General features: G+C 49.5%; 1 protein-coding gene across 3 annotated transcripts in view; it reads left to right on the plus strand.

The window, feature by feature from the left end:
* EML1 (EMAP like 1) overlaps window positions 1–20,089 on the plus strand; it is a 185,823-nt gene that overhangs the window by 45,256 nt on the left and 120,478 nt on the right. For 2 of the 3 annotated variants that reach the window (XM_042944256.1, XM_042944257.1), the window contains exon 1: window positions 10,283–10,365. The exons of the other annotated variant lie outside the window; for it this stretch is intronic. In XM_042944256.1, coding sequence (XP_042800190.1) covers window positions 10,299–10,365 — 67 coding nt within the window. In that variant the 5' untranslated portion in view covers window positions 10,283–10,298. Of the gene's footprint in view, window positions 1–10,282; window positions 10,366–20,089 lie in introns of those variants that run through there. 3 annotated transcript variants of the gene reach the window in all.

The following is a 20,089-nucleotide window of genomic DNA, read 5'->3' on the forward strand; positions in this document are numbered from 1 at the left end:
CCCAACTCCCTTTCCCTTAGAAGACATCCTTCCTTGGTGTCCTCTGAATCAGCAGCCTGGTCTGGCCAGCCCATTCCTGACCCACCTGGGAGGCCGGTGCCCAGGGTCTTACCACTTCACCTAGAGGTACGCCAGGGGTCCATTGGATTGTTTTCATGTCCCCAGTGTCCCCTGGTCCAGTTTACACACCTTTTCCCATCAGCCTTCCTAAGGCACAGCCTAACTGTGTGGCATCCAGGGACTTCTTGTTACCCACAGGCCAAGCCAACCCCTTAGTAGGGGTGCCCAGACCTTCCGCAGTGGGGCCTCCAGTTTGACTTCCTTGCCCCATGCTTGGCTTGAACAGAGCTGGGTGGCTCATCATTTCCCAGACATGCTAGCCTCTTCTTGGACAGCTTCCCCTTGTCCTCCCACTGTCTCATCTCCCAGGCCATCAGGGCTGGAGCTCTGGGCCCATCCACCCCTGGCTCGTCTCCATCTGCCCAGCCTCTGGGGATGCAGGGATGTCAGCTTTTATTATCCAGCTTCTTGGGTAAAGTCTTCCCTTCCTTCCCCCTCGGCTCTCAAATGTCTTCCTCAGCTGCAGAGATGGTCGTTGAGAACAGTACAATGAGGGTCTGGACTTGAAAGCACATTTTAAACCTTGCCTCCACCACTCACCAGCCCCATGACCTCAAGCTAGGCACCTGCCCCTCTGCTCCCAGGGGAGTTTCCCCATGTGTAAAACTGAGGCAGTACTACCCACCCTACAGACATGTAGCATGGGCTGGAGTTCATGCATGGGTGGCAAGTGGCACATTTCCCCAGTGAGCCTTGGTCCCCTCCTGTGTGTTTGGTGTGTTCCTGTGCATATGCTTCCTCCTGGACCATGAGACCCCCAGGGTTGGGCTGGTGCTTTATTCCCCCTCGTGTCCTCTGTTCCCAGCCCAGAGTGGTCACTCAGTGTGTGCAAAGGAGTGAGCCAATGGTCAGCACCCTGTCTGTGAGCAAGCCATGAGTGAGGAAGGGGCAGCAGTGTCTCACCACTGATCTCTCATCAGAAGACCCTTTAAACCTTTGCCTTAATCAGTGGGGTAGCTGGAGTCTAAAGTCCAAAGGCAGACATTTTAGCAAGGCTTCCAGGACCCTGGGCTAATTACAAACAAGTGTTATGCGTCCAGCCCACAGAAATGTAAAAGCCTGTGATGGAAGTGGTGGGAAGGGACAAGGCAAACTTCAGAAGCAGGTCTTTTACTTGGCTTTCCAGATAAATACTCAGATTTCTGGCAACTTTATTTTTTGCAACTTTGAGGCCATGAGGCAGCTTAAGGTAGCGCTTTAAATATACTTGTGTAAATCTCAATAATTTTTAAAATATACAATATTTTGTATAGACTTAGAGATTCTAAGTCTTTCCATGCTAGCTAGGACTGCCATATAATTTGTCTTCCAAACCAGAACACCCCAGGGCTACAGGGGGGCTCCTGCTGATCACCCAGGACACAGGCACAAATCTGGCTGCCCCAGCACTCTGGGATGAACAGCCGACCTGATATTGGTGTATTTACTCTGCGGTTAGTCGGTAGTATGCCAAAAACTGCCATAAAACCTTGCAAAAATTCCTGAAAATGACACTGTTGAGTGGAGACGTTGCAACGGGGATTTTGTTTGTAATCTATTGCAACACCTGCGAGACTGTATGAATTACAGACAGTCACAATGTCGAGTTTCCTAAATCACACATAACTCTAGAAAGGGAAAGCCAATCAAACATTACTCTAAATTTTCCACTTCAATTCAGACGCTTCAAAGCTTGTAGATCATTTTGATGAATCCAGATCATCAAGAACACTTTTGAGTGACGGGGCACCTGGGTGGCTCAGTCGGTCGAGCGCCCAACTTCGACTCAGGTCATGATCTCACGGTTTGTGGGTTGGAGCCCTGCGTCAGGCTCTGTGCTGACAGCTCGGAGCCTGGAGCCTGCTTCGGATTCTGTGTCTCCCTCTCTCTCTGCCCCTCCCTCCCCCACTCTCTCTCTTTCTCTTTCTTTCAAAAATAAATTAAACACACACAAAAAAAGAACACTTTTGAGCGAATAACCTTCTGAGAGGAGAAAAGCCATGGGTTTCTCGGATAGTAAGGAGTTTTCAAATCCATTGGACTATTAACAAGTCAAGTGTGGACGGCTCAGAAGTTCATGATTCTCCGGTGCCGACAGTCCTGTGATAGCAGAATGAGGCTGGAGAGAGGCCCCTGATAAGGCTGTGTGTGCTGTTTCCCAGCCAGTGCTTCTGACCCGCCCCAGCCGTCTAGGACAGGATGTGCACAGGTAGTCAGGAGCCAGCTTCCCCGAGTTACAGCTGACTCACCTTTGTGCCTGCAGATGTGAGGACCAGGTTCCCAGGTGTGAGACCAAGGAGAACGCTATGAGGACTCCACATTGGCTGCTGGGGGGCGGGGAGGTGTTGGGGGGCTGAGGCGTGGGGGTGGGGCAGGTGAACAGACACAAAGCCAAGAGCAGAAGCCCAGCTCCCATGGTGTCAATGGTCCAGTTTCTACAGAGTTTCAAAAGGCAGGTTGGTTTGGCACACGTGGACGTGCTGCCTGCCCAAAGCAGCGGAGGAGGCGGGGACTCTGGCAGGACTCTGAGGTTATTGTATCTCGTTCAGGAGAAAAGAGCCCAGTGGAGTGGAGCTTACAGACTGAGTGGAAGGACACTTGCCGCAAGGGGCACCACACAGGGGGAGCCCCAGGGACAGCCCACCAGGGAGGGTCTGGGGCAACGTGAGCTCATTGGGGCGGCAGCTGCGTGAGCAGGGGGACCAGGGGCCTTGGAAGACTCTGAAAGCTGTCTGCATATTCTGCACTCTGCCTTGTGGGTTTCTTTTTCTCCCATAGGGAGAACAGTTGTAAAACTGGAGAGTGTAGAAGAAACATCCCCAGAGGAATTGCCAAGAGCCCAAAGATGGGTGAGAAATGGTGGGTGCTCCTTAGTTACCGCGACCGCCTTCTCTGGGCCTTGACAAACCATCTCGAACCTCACCAGATGGGCATTGCAGAAAACTGGGAAGGGAAAAATGTCATAATTTTCCCCAACACGGAAGAAGTTGGCTTCTGGAAAATAACGGCTGATAAATTTGATGGGTTTAATATGGGTTCCGAGCAAACATTTTAACAGATCTTTGAAGAGGTAGCACGTATGATCTTGGAAGGAGATGCGGTTCCTAAGAGCCAAACCAACTTTGTTCTCTCTTTTCGTGGCGTTACCAGACTGGATTTACAAAGCACTGGTAGAGATCCTTCACAAAACACTGTGCATACTCAAGAAAAATAGGCTGGGTGAATAAACAATTGGGGCGATTGCATATTTAGTTGGACAAACATATTAGAGTATCGATACATACAGCAACGGAGATGCGGCTGGTGAGGCGTCGGGATGGGTGCACGGAGCCCCACCCCCTCCTGTGCTGCTAACGTGTCTGTTGATTACAAGGATGAAAGAGGGCATTAAAGAGTTTGTGATGGCACACGCCCCATCGTCAGAAAGCTGATGCCTTAGATGCCAGATATCAGAGCTTAAAGATTTGGGTTGGCTAAGAGGATGGGTTGAAACCAACAAAATGACATTTAACAGCGTAAAGATAAATCCTGTCTTTAGATTTTTCTTTTTTTTTTTAATCGATTAGCTCAGTACAAGATGGAGAAAACCCAACAGCAGTTCATTTGAAAAGACTGATAGGTTTGTAATTGACCGGAAGTTCAACATGAACCAAGAGTATACATCCTGACTGCTCAAAAAAAAAAAAATCAATACAAGCTTCAGTTGCATTAATAGAATCATAACATCCAAGTTGTTAAAGGGAAAGGCCACACCGGTCGGTCTGCTGAGGTTATTGTATTCAGTTCTGGGTGCCAGGATTCAGGAGAAAAGAGCCCGTTTGAGCGAGGTGGGCATCTATTCAGACAAGGGGTTGAGAGACTACATCACAGGATGGATGGGGGGCTTCAGCCTGGAGAATGCAACAGCTCTCTACAAAGCATTTGGAAGCTTATCGTGTGTTATGAGCAACCGATGTTGTCTAGCAGGTTCATTCATTCATTCATTCATTCACTCAGCATTCACTCAGCGCCAACTACTTTCAACATTATGTCCAGCATGACCAGTATCTGGAGCATCTAATCTCCTGGGAGAGATGGATGGACACACACACACACACACACACACACGCACACCAGTTAAGGCAAGGCCAACTTAACATGAGGGATACAGTAAAGTACCAGCAGATGTTGGAAGTGTAGCAGACAGGATTACTCAGCCTCTAAGCTGGCGGGAGGGGAAGGCAAAGGCACACTGGGCTGGGGCATGGGCAGGGGTCCAGAGCAGTCAAGTGCATGGCATGACTGAGAGTCATGAACGTTAGCTGCCGATAGCATGGTGTGGCAGGAGCGTGTCAGAGGCCAAGGACAGCATTTGCTGTCAAGTGCTTCACACACTTGAAAGTCTGTGCCAAGATGCTTGCCCTTCATGGGGTAGAGGCCACAGAGAATGAAATGACATCGTTAACCCCTCTCTGGGCAAGTTAACCCTGGAGTCACAGAATGGAGCTGGGGAGACTGGGACACAGGCTGTTACTGCACGATTCCTGAGCAGACAGCCTACACCGGGACACCGGAGATTCGATCAACCGGACAAAAGTGCGGTCTGTGAAGAAGGCTTTGGGAAAGGCGATTCGGGATAAAAATAACCAACAATCTTTTCAATAATTCAAGCTCTTCCATGCTGAGGTGGCCGAGAGACCATTTGTCAGGGACGTTGTAGAAACAGTACAGGCAGGTTGGAGACCGAAGAGTTTAATGTTCTTTATTGATGCCAAGAATCTCTGATTGCCTCTCATTTTATGGAGTGACAATCTTATCATAGAGTGTATTTTATATTTTGATATCAGTAGTGAATGGTGTTTTGAATCCATGGAAGAACCAACCCTTGACTTTGGGATTCTATATTATGTCAATTTTCCAGGGCGGCTGTAACCAAGTAGCATGCACTGGGGGGTGGGGGGGAGTGGGGGAGAGGGTCTTAAGCAGCAGAAATTGATCACTTCATTGGTCTGGAGGCTAGAAGGCCAAAATCAAGGGCTCGTCAGGCTTGCCTCCTTCTGAGGGCCACAAGGGGAGGATCCGTCCCAGGCCTCCCTCCTTGGTTTCTGGACAACTGTCTTTTTCCTCTGTCCACTTTTCCTGTGTCCTAACTTTCTCTTCATATATGGCCATCAGTCCTATTGGATTAGGGCCCACCCTAATGACCTCAATTTTTAGAAAATGTTTATTTATTTATTTTGAGACAGAGAGGGAAAGTTAGAGAGCAAGCAAGGGAGGGGCAGAGAGAGGGAGACAGAGAATCCCAAGCAGGCTTCTCATTGTCACCCAGGAGCCCCACGAGGGGCTTGAACTCATAAACTGTGAGATCATGACCTGAGCTGAAATTGTCAGACGCTTAACCATCTGAGCCACCTTGGCACCCCCCTAGTGACCTCAGTTTGACTTCATGACCTCTGTGAAGACCCTGCATCCAAATAAGGTCACATTCCGGGGTAGTAGAGGTTAGTCCTTCAACGTACGAATTTTGGGCTGACACAGTTTAACCCACAACACTAAGTGAAGGGCAACTTTTCTTTGCTCTTAGAATATAATCAGACCCCCCCACTTTTCAGTGCAGGGGTCAGCAGCAGTAAATACAATGATGCGGTCACACGGCCATCACGAACATCTATCTCTAGAACTTTCTGATCATTCCAAACTGAAACTCTGTTCCTGTTAAACACTAACTTCCCACCCCCCCCTCGGCCCCTGGCACCCCCAACTCTACTTTCCATCTCTATGAATTTGACTCCTCTAGGGACCTCATACAAGTGGAATCATGCAATATTTGTCCTTCTGTGTCTGGCTTATTTCACTCGGCATAAGGTCCTCAAGGTTCATCCGTGTTGTAGCAGGTGTCAGATTTTCCTTGCTTTTAAAAACTGAACAATATTCCATTCTATGTATACATCACATCTTGTTTATTCATTCGTCTGTGACAGACACTTGGGTTGTTTCCCCATTTTGGCTGTTGTGAATGTTGCTGCTATGAACAGGGCTGTGCAAATATCTCTTCAAGACCCTGCTTTCAACTCCTCTAGGTACATGCCCACTAAAGTAGAATTTTCTACTTTATTCTTTGAAGTGCACATATGACTCTTTAAATCGAGTACACGGCCACACTGGCAGTTTGGAAAATACTGTGTTCTGTGGCTATATTCCCAGCCCCAAGCACGGTGCCTGGTCCTGGATTAACTATTTTTGGAGAAATGCTGAATTAAACAATAGACACACGAGGCCTACGTTTCTGGGTAATTTTGTTTTTTATTACTTCTCTGTGAATAAAGGCTACAGAGCTTCTATTTTCCTATCTGTTTTCCACACATTGTACTGTATGCTTCTATTAATGCCACGGAATGCTTTGGTTCTATTGTCCTTGAGAGTATACATCGCTTATGACAATGACAACAGTTTCTGGTCTTGGGCCACCAATTATTTCAAAATGACACAGAACAACAGACTGTTTAAGTGTTTGGGTGCAAAACCCATATGTCATTAATTAAGTGCTCAGAGATCTTTCTTGGACTCTCCCCATGGATCTTTTTCTTAAGTTTTTTTTTTTTTTAATGTTTATTTATTTTTGAGAGAGAGACAGAGCATGAGCAGGGGAGGGGCAGAGAGAGAGGGAGACACAGAAGCCCAGGCAGGCTCCAGGCTCTGAGCCGTCAGCACAGAGCCCGACGAGGGGCTTGAACTCACAAACCGTGAGATCATGACCTGAGCCGGAGTTGGAAGCTCAATCGACTGAGCCACTCAGGTGCCCCCAAAACATAGCCGTTTCATATTCTAGGTTAAGAGCATGATAACGATCTTTATCATCTCAAAAGCAAGTGGACTGAGCTCTTGTTAATTGTAATTTTGCTCTAGTGCAAGTAACATCTTCTCTGAAAATCTCCAGCTCAATTTTTCTCCTGCCCCACTTCTGAATTTTCTTTTTTCTTAACTCTCCTTAGTTGTGGTCAAAGATCATATCTTTAAAGTCATAAATGAAGAATATTAACATTCTTCAGAAGAACCCTCTTTTAATCACTTATTTATAATTATCATTTCCTTTCCAAGTTTAAGAATGCCACAGTCAGCTTTTTATACCAATTCTCTGCTGTATCCTAATATGTAAAACTGCCAAGTGGAGTAAGGGTAGGGTTAGGATGGGATTTGAAGGGGGAAAGGTGGGAAACGGGAAGACAGACAAGGGTAAAGGTCACAGTGCACCTGCGTTAAGTCTTGTCCTCTAAAACCCCCTTCTCTATAGCACCTGCCTCTTTTTTCATGCACATATTTTATTGATTGATTGATTGATTGATTTGATTTTTTATCATTAATTTTATGCTTTATTTATTTATTTTTTAAATATGAAATTTATCGTCAAATTGGTTTCCATTATAGCACCTGCCTCTTGCAGTCTACCTGTGCTGGTCGGTGGCCGGGGTGGCTTTCTGTGACCCTGCTGCCTCCATTGCCCTCTGTATTTGGCCCGCATTTCCTTTTCCTGCCAAAATTCTCAAACACGCATCTACCTGTGCTCATCGTTTGATGACCAGCAGGCCCTGGCTCCTGTCCCCACTGGTCACCAAGATGCTCCTGGCCACCCAGCAAGCTCTTTGCTACCAGATGGAGGCCTCATCCTCCATGATCCGTCCTGCAGAGGATTCTGTGAAAACGCCCACCTGTTTGCAACACTCAGTGCTTATAGTTTTTTCACTTATTTTTTTCAGATGCTTGTGGTTTTTTTAATTAGATATAATCTATTGTCAAATTGGTTTCCATACAACACCCAGTGCTCATCCCAACAGGTGCCCTCCTCCATGCCCATCACCCACTTTCCCCTCTCCCCCGCCCCCCATCAGCCCTCAGTTCTCAGTATTTAAGAGTCTCTTATGGTTTGTCTCCCTCCCTCTCTGTAACTTTTATTGTTTTCCCCCCTTCCCCTCCCCCATGGTCTTCTGACAACGTCCTGTTAGGTTTCCCTGTTTCTCTTTCCTGATGCTCCTTTGGAATTTCTTTCTCTCCTAGCTCCCACTACCAGTAGCCCTGCTTCTGTTGACTTTCCATTCTCACCTTTAGAAAGTCCATTAACAACTTCTACCCAAATCCCATTCTTTCTCTGGCAGGCCATCTCCAATCTCCATTTGCTCCAGGCATTTTGAGTGGGATGCTTGCCATCTGTCTTGGCTTTCCCACCTCTCCGGCTGTCTGCCCTACAGGCACGTCCCTCTGGCCCATCCCTCAGTCTCTCTTTCTTCCCTCTGGCCTGGCCTCACCCTGGGCCACTCCAGCTCCAGGCCCTGCTGTCCTGTCCACACACAGACTCATCTCTCTAATGCAGTCTTAGCAGCCACTGGCTTGTGTGCAAGCCTCCCACCTTCCTCCTGCCGGCTGTGTTCAGGCTCCTCCGCCGGCCCTCCGGGCCTCTCCTACCTGGCTCTCCCCGCCTCTGTGCGATCTCATTTCCCACCTGTCTGCAATACAAGCCGTTCATTCCTATCAGACCAGCCCTTTGGCCCGTAGCAGACCCCGGATCGCTGTCCTTCCCATCGTCCTTCAAGCACTGGGACGGTCAAACCAACAGTGCCCGCAGCCCTTCAGGGTCCCACACGTGTTTTTCCTGTGAACAATCCCTCTTGTCCCCTTGTGCTCGGTCTTCCTGACCAGGTCCCGGGTAAGGTCTTCAACCTCCCTTCTGCCCATGATGTCCAGTGATGTGTAGCGCCAGTTGTCACTAACCCAGACGCCAAACGTGCCACTTGCAGGGACAGAGCCCCCGCCCTCACCACGCCCTCTGCTTCTGCCTCTGAACCCAGTGAGGCCCACGCACCGTCCTGATGGAAACTTTTTACTCATATCTCATTTCACCTACAGTGTGTTCAACCCATACAGGCGAATACTAACAACTTGCAACCCTTCAGACGTGTAAGTGAATTAGAACATGTAAGGGAATCACATGTGGTTATATCGTGTAAGTGAATTGTAACAATTGTGTTTACAAGGAGCTCAAATGTTGGCAGTCTCTCCTGCGCCCAGGGGACCATCCAACGGAGACATTCTTCTCTCCTGCTTCCTCCTATGTTATTTACCAGCACCGGTACTTGACGCGGAGCGTGGTGGAACTCCAGTCATTAATGCAGTGTGTGAGTGTGTGTGTGTGCGCGTGTGTGCGCGCGCGCTGGGAAAGTTACACACTGGTGGGTCCGGGTGCCTCTCCTGCTATGGAACTTGTTCGGAACTCGCTGTCTTCCCGAGACGAAATGCACACAGCTCTCTGGGCTCCTGGAACCAGTTAACAAGTGTGTAATGTGACAAATCTGTACCGCAGGGGCCGATCAGAGGGGAAGGAGCAGAGCAGATGTTGTGGCTCCTTCCCAGGCCGCCCAGACTGTGCGGCCTCAGGTGCCCGGCCTCCATTTGCAGCGGCAGGCCGCCTCTCTCCCCGCCCGCGAGCTGACGGCCGCGCGGAGTCACCACCCCGCGCTAATCCTCCCCGGAGGCCGGACCTCGTGGCGGCGGAAAACGTGTGGGGAGAGGGGCGCGCCGCGGCCGGAGGACGCGGCCAAAAGCGGCGCCGCTGCGAGGGGGAAACGCGGCCGAAATGGGCTGGCACGCAGTCCACGTTTGGGCCTGGAGCTGCGGGCGGGCGCTGGGACGGGGCCTTCGGGCAGCGCGGGCCTCCGCGCCCGCAGTGGGGGTGGGGAGGGGCTCCCCCCGGCCCGGCTCCCCGCGCGCCCGCCCCGCCGCTGCCTTTGTCCCCCGCCCCCCCACCCCCCCTGCGTCCCGCCCTCCCGGGGACGCCGCGGTCCCGAGAGGCGGCGGGGTCCGGCCCCGGCGCCCCCGCAGGCCCCCAGCGCTCGGGCACCCGGCCGCCCGGCCGCGTCCCCGGCCCCCGGCCCCCGGCCCCCGGCCCCCGGCCCCCGGCCCCCGGCCCCGCCCCGCCGCCCCGCCGAGGCCGCCCCCTGGCGGGCAGCGCCGGCAGCGCCGGCGTCGGGCCCGCGCGGCGGCGACGGCGGCGGCGGCGGCGGCGGCGGCGGCGGGCCCGGGGTTGCCATGGTAACCGGCCGCGGCCGCCGCCACAGCAGGGCCGGCCCCAGCGCCAGCGCCGGCCGCGGCTCGGCTCGGCTCAGTGTGGGGGTGAGCGGCGGCGGCGCGGCCGGGCCGGGGGGGAGCGGGCGCGGCCCGGCGGCCTCAGCATGGAGGACGGCTTCTCGAGCTACAGCAGCCTGTACGACACGTCCTCGCTGCTCCAGTTCTGCAACGGTGAGGGGCGGCGGCCGGGAGGGCGGGGGCCGCGGGCGGCGGGGGCCGGGGCGGGCGCGGGGGCGAGGCCGGGGCCGGGAGGCCGCGCAAAGTTGCGGCGGAGGCGCGCGGTTCCCGCCGCCGCGGGCGCATTGTGCAGGCCCGCGGGCCGCGCCCGGCTCGCCCCCGCCGCCCGCGCCCCGCGCCCCGCGCCCCGGGCCCCGCGTCCGCGCCCGCGCCGGGCCCGCCAGGGCGCGCGGGGCGGCGGCCGGGGGTGCCGGGGACCCGCGGAGCGCACGGGGCCGGGCGGCGCGTGGGGAGGCCGGGGCGGCCGCGGGCGCGGGGACGTGTTGCTCGGGGCCGCCCGGTTCGCGTCCGCCCGGGAGGGTCCGCGGGAGGAACTCGGAAAACAGACCGCCGAGTAGCACAGCACTCCCTGGGGAGGTGCGCGGTGCTCGTGGCGGCCGCAGCCTGCGAAGCCGGTCAGTTCTACTTTGGGGAAACCGCCGCCGTGCAGCGCGGTGCACAGGAGCGGCGAACCTGGCTGGAACGTGCTCGCACTGTTTTGTTTACGGGCTGGCAGATCTTGTTGCATTTAAAAAAAAAAAATTTTTTTTTTTTTTTTTTACAGGAGGGAAACAGTAAATAACTACCAATATGACATCTTTAAAAGAAAAATGTAATATTCTCGTGCTTGAAAGGCTTTATTTAGTCTCACTAGCAGGGTTGAAAAAGATTTTCACACCACAGCATATTTTATGAGAACCCGACGTATGATAATTCATGCACAAAAGTTAACCAGTTTTTTTTTTTTTTTTGACGTCGGATTTATTGCTTTATCAGAGGGTCCCCAAAGTTTGTCAACGAAGAAACAATGTGTGTTGTATAGAATTTGCGAATAATTTGGCATTCTAGGTGCTGTGACAACTTGAGCAATTTATTTTTGCCATTGTAATTGTGGTTTAGAGAAACTTTTCTAGCTCATCAACACCTGCCTGCAAATGGGAGGTATTAGCTGTAGCAATGAAGATCCCTGGGTGTGTTGATTGTTCCTCTATAATGATAGTTTAATTCCTGGTGGAATCGATCTCTTTTTCGTGGAAGCGTTTTCCTGATCGTTTTAGCAGCCTATAATTTTCATGTTAATCACATGCAGGCCTTCATTAACTTAGTAATGCGCTCTTCAGTGGAATGAAAGTTTTGACTCTCCAGATGTAAAAGCAGTTTCCCAGAGCAGAAGCCCTGTGTTTTCGGTGCTTAGGAGGTGTTGAAGGCAGATAGAGTGTATCTGATGCTCTGGGAGCCACTGGAATCCCTCACAGTTTGCAGTCGTGGGTCTGATTTTGCTCTCCCATAGGTTGAATAGAGTTCTTGGCAAAATTTTGAATAGTTTCCTTAAATGACTTACAATCAATCCTATTTGAATTACTATTTTTTTAATAATGTTTATTTATTTTTGAGAGAGAGAGAGCGTGGGGGAGGGGCAGACACAGAGGGAGGACACAGAACTTGAAGCAGGCTCCAGGTTTCCCTTGTCAGCACAGCGCCCAATGTGGGGCTCGAACCCAGGAACTGTGAGATGATGACCTGAGCCGGTCAGACACATAACTGACTGAGCCATCCAGGCGCCTCTTGAATTGCTATTTTTGATGTGAAGGTAGTACAGCCTCCTACATGTTTTCGATAAAAATCCTTTTATGTTAGTTGTGAAAAGCATGTGGCTGAAAATTATATTAAGTGAATTTCAGGCAGGAAGGGTTTTGAAACATTAATATGTGGGCATATATGCCGACAGTTTGATTTAGGTTATGAAAACGAGCCTAGATATTTTTATTTGAGCAGTTGTTTGGGGGCCTGGTCATATGTTCCTAAATAGCAGCTCAGTTGTAAAGTTGACCTACACATCTATTCATGAGTATTTTGGTTTTCTGCCTTTTTTTTTTTTTTTTTTTTTTTTTTTTGCTGTTAATTGCTCGTTTAGCAGTATTGATAAAGTATTTTACTGGAAATGATGTCTAGAAGCAAGTAAAGGCCAGCTCTTACATGTTGCATGGGTAACAGTTTAAGAAAAAATCACATTAAAATAGCTAAACTCCAACAGTAAGATCATTTCATCACACAAGTGAATGAATCATAACTGTTGAATTTCTTTCCTCAGACGGTTCTTAGCTCTGTTTTTATTATGTTTTGGTTACCATATGAATAAACTTTACAGCACGAGTAGTTTATGGGGGCAGAAATGGATGTTAACGGGTGCTGTCTTAAGCAACAGATGTTTTGCTGTGAAATTCTTCACTTTAAGAGGCTCCCATTAAGTGAAAATATAAATGGATACAATTCAGTTAATGACTATGATGATTTGATTAAAGTACTTGATCGTAGCAACACTGTTTCCCCAAGAACTAAATTAAACATGTGGGTATTTCATTAGCTGCCTTGAAAAACAGATTTTTTTTTTCTTTTTAAATTAGAGATTTACACGACAATGGCCAGGCTACAACAGTGTCATAGATGAACTCCTCCGTTTTCATATGTTGCTGAAGCTTCCAGCTTTTGATGGTGACAGGAGCTGAAAAGTCATAGTCCCGTATTAGCTTCAGAAAATCCAGGCCATCCCTCTTCGTTGGGGGACGGTCACAGTTCGCATCCTCCTGGCAAGATAAATATATAAACGAGCGGGAAAAGAAAGCTTTGTTCGAATGAATGAAATTTCCGTCTTCCTCTGATCTGTTTTTCCTTGCTGTGCCCCCTAATTTGCAGCGGATACTACGTGTAAAGCCAGGCGATGTGTAGTTCATTCTCTTCTTTCAGATATCGGTACCCTGACTTTAGGAGAAAACTTGGGCAGTGTTTTTTTTTTGTGTGTTTTTGTTTTTCTCTCTCTTTTTTTTTTCTCCCAAGTACTTAGAACTCTTGTCAAATGAGCTAGAAACCGCAGACTTCTTTTACTGCTCCGGGAAAAACTGCACCAGTTGAAAAGTGAAGAAAAGTTATCATTGATAAGCCTGTTTAGGATTTGGGAAATACTTAACCGTTCTCTACTCCCTGGCTTCTCCAAAGCCTCCCGTTGAGGGAAGTGGTGTTACCTCCCTCTCTGGCACAGGAGGAAACTGAGGCTCAAAGAGATTTGGTGACTTTATGAAGCCACACGACTCAAAAGGCTTGGTTCTGAATCTTTTTTTGTTTCACTAGCAGCTTTACTGAGATATGACTGATGTACCTTTGAAAGTATACAATGAAGTGCCTTTTCACGTAGTCACAGAATTGTGCCCGCTTCACCGGTATCTAATTTTAGAACATGTTCATCAGCCCAGAAAGAAACCCCCTTGTCACTTGTCCCCCCCTTGCCCGAGACCCTGATGACCACTAATATGCTTACTGTCTCTGTTGATTCTGAATGTTCTAATGTAAACGGAATCATCCCGACATTCGACCTTTTGTGTCGGGCTTCTCTCACTAAGCATCGTGTTTTAAGGTTTGTCCAAGGTGGTAGCATGTGCCAGTTCTTGGTTCCTTTTTATGGCTGAATAATATTCCATTTTATGGATGTACCGCATTTTGGGGATCTATTGTCCGGCTGATGGGGTTTGGGGCTGTTTCCACTTTCTGACTATTACAGAGAACGATGCTCTGAACGTTCGTATACAGGCGTTTGTGTAGACCTGTGTTTTCACTTCTCTGGGGCAGATGCCCAGAAGCAGAACTGCTGGGTCGTATGGGAGCTCTGGCTTTAATATGTTTAAGGAACCAATCTGAATCTTTTGACGTCGAAACTTATCTACCTCTTTTTACATTGCACCTTGCGGATGAGAGAGGAGCAGAACTGGAGGAAAGAGGGAAGTGGGAGCAAAGAATAAAATGTTGCTATTTCATTGAGTCACTTTGGATACTTTCCATCAGTTGGGGCTCACCAGGAAGCATTGTGCACACCCTTGCTGAGAGGCCATGGGTTGGAAGATCTCAGCCTTTGAGGGGACCTAACAGGTTACTTCATCTTGTGGTTGACCTTCTTAAGCCTTTGACCTGCTTCTTCAAAGCACAGCTCACCCAGGAACCCAAATGGAAAGCAGATGAACACAGAGCTGCTTCCGCCGAGGTGGCACGAGTACAGCACCCTGGCCCTCCTCGCCTGCCCCCTACCCTTACCCTGGTCCGGTGCACCCCTCCCTCCAGGGCTTGAAATCTTGGTTGGATGGGAGGATGCTTCAGAAGGCATATAGCTACTGTTTGAGCCGTTCCAAGGGACTGGAAACTCCTCTCTCTCCATGGAGTCCATTCCTTCTTTGGACAGTTCAGGCTGCCGGTTCCTATGTACGCTCAAAATTTGGCCCAAGTTCTGCATCTTGGGTCCACAGAGAATAGGTTTAATCTCTTTTCCATACACTAGGTTGTCACATGTTTGAAAACAATTGTGGCTGCTCTTTCTGAAGTCTTCTTCTAGCTAAACATTACCATCGGAAAAAAAATATGCCTCATAAGATATAATTTTAATCATTTTGGATTGCCTGATCTACATGTGTTTCCTTTTGTCTGTATGTCTTTTAAAATTGGACATAACTGAATGTGGTATTCTAGACATGGTTTTTAAGCAGAGCAGAATAGAGTAGGATACTTCACCTCCCTTATTCTAAAGTTTATACTTCTTGTAATGCAGCCTAAGATAATAGCTCTTTTGCTTTGTACTTCTTACTGATCTTCACCTAAAATTCTTGTCTGTTTTATATGTGTGATGGGTAAGCTCTTTCTTTTCTTGCTTTTACCTTTCCTTTTTGAGGGTGAGTTTCCTCTAGCATGCAGAGCCTTATCAAGTTACAACACCGTTGTAATCAGGGGTGTGATGCTGTAAATAATCCTGGTGCTCAAAAAAGATATTTCAGCGTTATCATAATATGGAAGTTGGTCATTGCCTTAAAGGGTTATGATTCTGGATAGTAGCCTTGTCTCTGTCTTCCCTTGGAAGGTGTCATGAGAGACTATCAAATTCCTTCTGAAGCCGGTACATAGTTTAACTACCGGTTCCCTGATCTTCTTCTCCTACAGGTGTTACTTTTTTTGTTTTAAGTTTATTTATTTATTTATTTATTTATTTTTAATTAAAAAAAATTTTTTTTTTAACGTTTATTTATTTTTGAGACAGAGAGAGACAGAGCATGAACAGGGGAGGAGCAGAGAGAGAGAGGGAGACACAGAATCTGAAACAGGCTCCAGGCTCTGAGCTGTCAGCACAGAGCCTGACGTGGGGCTTGAACTCACGGACCGTGAGATCATGACCTGAGCCGAAGTCGGACGCTTAACCGACCAAGCCACCCAGGCGCCCCTTAAGTTTATTTATTTTGAGAGAGAGCGAGTGAGCGCAAGGAGGGGAGGGGCAGCAAGAGAGGGAGAGTCCCAAGCAGGCTCTGCACTGTCAGCACAGAGCCCAGTGTGAAGCTGGAACTCAGGAAACTGAGGTCACGACCTGAGCCGAAATCAAGTCGGATGCTCAACCGACTGAGCCACCCAGGCACCCCCGGTGTTACTTTTTAACCGTGGCGGGTCAAGTCAATGGTCCCTGCGACTTCCGGACGTGTTGTGAAATCACCATTATTAGTCTTTTGAGCTACTGCTGTTTATATTTTCTAGTTTTGAAACAGAAAATCTTTTTAATTTCTAAGGATTTATATTTTGAAAATTAAGAATAATTTGTTTAAAATCTTGAACATCTTTAAAAAAATTTTTTTTAATGTTTATTTTTGAGACAGAACAAGCGGGGAAGGGAGGGGCAGAGAAAGAGGGAGACAGAGAATCCCAAGCAGGCTCTGCAGTTGTCAGCGCTGAGCCTGATGTGGGGCTCGAACCCACGAACCATGAGATCATGACCTGAGCCACAACCGAGTCAGACGCTTAACCGACTGAGCCACCCAGGCGCCCCAAGAATTTCTTATTGGTACATTTGGTTCTCCACCCGGCAAGGAATTTATTTTATAGCCAAACCACAAGCATTTATGACATTATAAACAAACCCAAGCGTTTTGGTGGAAAATTCACAAAACTATGCTTAAAAAGTAACTGTTAGTTGGTTATTGCTAATTTCTGAGATAGTGTGAGCCTTTTTATATATCCTCTTAAAAAATAAACACTTTAGTTGGGTGGAAGGTTGATAAGGAAAGAGGAGTAACATCTTTGTTGGTAGTGTTGTAATCAGGTCAGGCCGTAAAACTAGTAACGTGAAAAACTTAATCACAGCGGCATTAAAAACCGTACATTAAAGCGTTGATTTTATTAGTAAGGACTTTAAATCGATGGTATTTGGTACTACTTATAAAAATCTCTTTCAGGAAAAAAATCTTTAAGCTTATTTTGAGAGAGAGCGCGTGCTCGCACGCACGTGAGCGGGGGAGGGCCAGAGAGCGAAAATCCCAAGCAGGCCCCACACTGTCAGCACAGAGCCTGACACTGGGCTTGAACCCACGAACCTCGAGATCGTGACCTAAGCCGAAGTCAAGAGCCAGGTGCTTAACTGAGCCACCCAGGCGCCCCGCTTTTGGAAAAAAAATTTTTCTTATTCATCTTTAAAGTCCTAGCTTATTAATAGGGGGTTTCTAGTATTAGCAAAATGTTTTAAATGCCAGCAGAAACATCGGTAATCAAAAAAAGTGTGCTGTAAACTCGCAATGCTATGGAACTGTCAGTCCAGCATCCTACCCCCAGAAGCTTCATGCTTTTCTCACTAGATGTTTGACACATAGATTTAATATTCTGCTGGAAGCAGCGAGTGGGCTTGAATGCGGTCCAGGACTGGGGGTGTCCTGGGGTGCACACAGGAACAAGTGCACATCCTCTTTGGTTTACTTTAAAGAAATAGCTCTTTGCAAGAGTTTCTCTTTCTTTAAAGAACTAATTTCTAAAAGAAGAGTTAGGGAGACATACTTCCAATTTTGTTTCCTCTAAAGCTGTATCCTTGTTGGAAAATACTCTTGGTGTGGAAAGCCACCTTTTTGCAGAATACTTAGTTGTGTCTTAAATTGCAATATTTATTCTGCCAGCTGTCTGGGAAAGAACTGAACTCTCCGGGCTTAATAAACTACCCTAGATTTCCCTAATAATCATCCTGGACTTCTCTCTCCCCCATTCTCCAGTCTCATTCGGCGTCATGGATTCTGCTGATCATCCATCCATCCCCGCCGCTCTGTTCAGAAGCTCGTCGTTCTCAGCGGGGTTTTTGTTTGTGTTTTTGAATGGCAGCCCCAAGGGGGTGCCTGGGTGGCTCGGTTGGTGAAGCATCCGACTTCAGCTCAGGTCATGATCTCGCGGTCTGTGAGTTTGAGCCCCACATCGGGCTCTGCAATATCAGCGTGGAGCCCACTTCGGACCCTCTCTCTCTCTCTGTCTCTCTCTCTCTGTCTCTCTCTCTCTGTCTCTCTCTCTCTGTCTCTCTCTCTCTGTCTCTCTCTGCCCCTTCCTGCTGGTTCTCTCCCTCTCTCTCAAAAATAAATAGATTAGAAAAAAATGGCAGCCCCAAACTTGTCTTTCTGCCAGTCTCAGCCCCCTTCAAGGTGTTCCAAGGGTGTACATGGTCAACGTGTTGCTCATCGGGAGCTAGACATTCAGTGCTGCCTTCACAGTGAGTTACTTAATGACCCCAGGGATAGAAGGTGCTAGGAAGTCTAAGGAACCTCGTAGAGGGTTGCAGGGCCTTGGACTCGGGGCATGAGTATTGGCGTCTCCTAAGGAAGGCCTGTGTGAGTTCTTCTTTCCAGGATGAGTGGAAGTCAGACACTGCAAGGGGGTGGGGGGAGTGGGCAGGGTGGGGGGGAGAAGAGCCCTCCAGACCAGGGCGAGGGATTAGGAAGTGGAGAGTGGAAGGTCCTTTTGGAAACTGAAAGGTCTCCTACGGGGAAAGAAAAAGGAGCAGAGTGGCTTGAGATGAAGGAGGGAGGGTCCGGTGGGGCTTCTCGGCCACACTGAGGGGTTTGATCTTCTTCTGAGGAGCAGAGAGAACGTGGCAGAGAATTTTGAGGCAAGGGAGTGACGTGGTCAGAGCCTCAGGGAGTTTTGAAAGGGGGCTCCCCCTGCAATGTGGAGGGTAGGCTAGAAGCAGAGGGGGAGGGGGCCGGAGTCCACTGCGTGAAGCCAGGGGATTGTGGTGCTGATTTCCACTCGAGGGGCACTTAGGGCCACCTCACCAGGACGTGCATCATCGGGGTCAGGGAGAAGAGGGAGCCAGGGATGACACCGAGACTCTGGCTCATCTGAGCGCCATTTGCAGAGCTAGAAGGAGCTAGAAGGATGGGCAGGCAGATGACGGTGCGGCTTGCGGGTGTGAGGGACTGTGGGCCATACAGGCTGAAGGGCTGCGTGGGCTGTGGGCTGTGGGGCGCGGAGCTGGGGAGGCGTCCGGAATAGGGATACAAAATTCGAGAGCCATCAGTACATAGCAGCTGAAACCACGGTAGAGATGAGCTCACCTAGGGAAGAATATGACACCCGGAATGCTCTTTCTGGAAGACAGACCTGATCACAACAGCCTCCTGATTGAAAGTCTTTGGTGCCCCCCTCCCTCCCCGGGCACCCAAGGCCCTTAGCGGGGGCTGCTGGCTGAGCCAGCTCCTTCTGCCCACCCCCACCCCCCACCTGCCTGAGTCTGGTGAGGCCTTTCCCCGGTGGCCACGTGGTCATCTAGTCCATAAATCTCTGTTACCACGATTATCCCAGAGGCCCGTCACTGTGGCTTATTTTCACGTGTCATTAGGCTGTCACCGCCTTCTGGGCAGAGTCTCCTGGTGATCATCTCGGTAGCTGTGTTTCAGCAATGCCCTCCTGGTCCCTAACGGCTCTCCTGGTCAACGCTGGTTAAGTGGGATCAGGGACCACCGTCCTGGCCCCATCGCACCTCCTCAGACACACGCACGGGCAAAGTGTCTCGCGTGTAACAGGTGTACCCTAAGTCGTGGTTGGAGAAAGCTGTCAGGCCACTTCCCTGCTTGAAATAAAGTCTGTGTTGATGTGTTCTTTATCGCATGTGTATATAGATGACCACGTGAAAGGCCTCGCCAGACTCAGGCAGGTGGGGGGGGGGGGGGCGGAAGGAGCTGGCTCAGCCAGCAGCCCCCCTAAAGGCCTTGGGTGCCCGGGGAGGGAGGGGGGCACCGAAGACTTTCAATTAAGAGGCTGTTATGCGGTGTGGGTGTATGACATCGTGTGACATCCAACTCTTCCCCTCATCAAAGAACGAGCGGACTGAGGCATTCAGAAGACCAGGCATTTCAGGCGAGGGACCTTGTCGGCAAAAGGCCAGACACGCCACTGGCCCGGTGGCGTCCCACTCGTCTGCACAAACATCACAGAATGCCGCTAGCTGGACGCCGGCTCTTGAATCCATAAGGAGAAACATTTGTCAAGAGCCCTTTGCGGTGCAGCGGGCTCCAAACACATTATTTTCAGCCAAAGTAATTGCCACAACGAGGTAGTTCTTGGCACAACCAGCATTTTTTAACATTACACGCGATTTGGCTCTTAAATCAGCCCCCCCCCCCCCAAAGTTGTTTTATGTAACGAGAATTTCACCATTCCTAGAAAAATACGCTCCAGTCGAGAAACCATTGGGTGGACTTCGGACTTGCTTCTGCTAGAGCGTCCCTCCACATCTTAGCCGGAGTTGCGGTGCCATCAACAGCTGCAGATCCTAGGAGGCGAACTGAGGGAGGAGCCTTCGTCCGCCGGGGAGTCGCTCGCGACGCCTAACCGTTCTGGGCGAAAGCCGTGC

The sequence above is a fragment of the Panthera leo genome, chromosome B3, assembly GCF_018350215.1.
Source record: "Panthera leo isolate Ple1 chromosome B3, P.leo_Ple1_pat1.1, whole genome shotgun sequence".
Classification (NCBI taxonomy): domain Eukaryota; kingdom Metazoa; phylum Chordata; class Mammalia; order Carnivora; family Felidae; genus Panthera; species Panthera leo.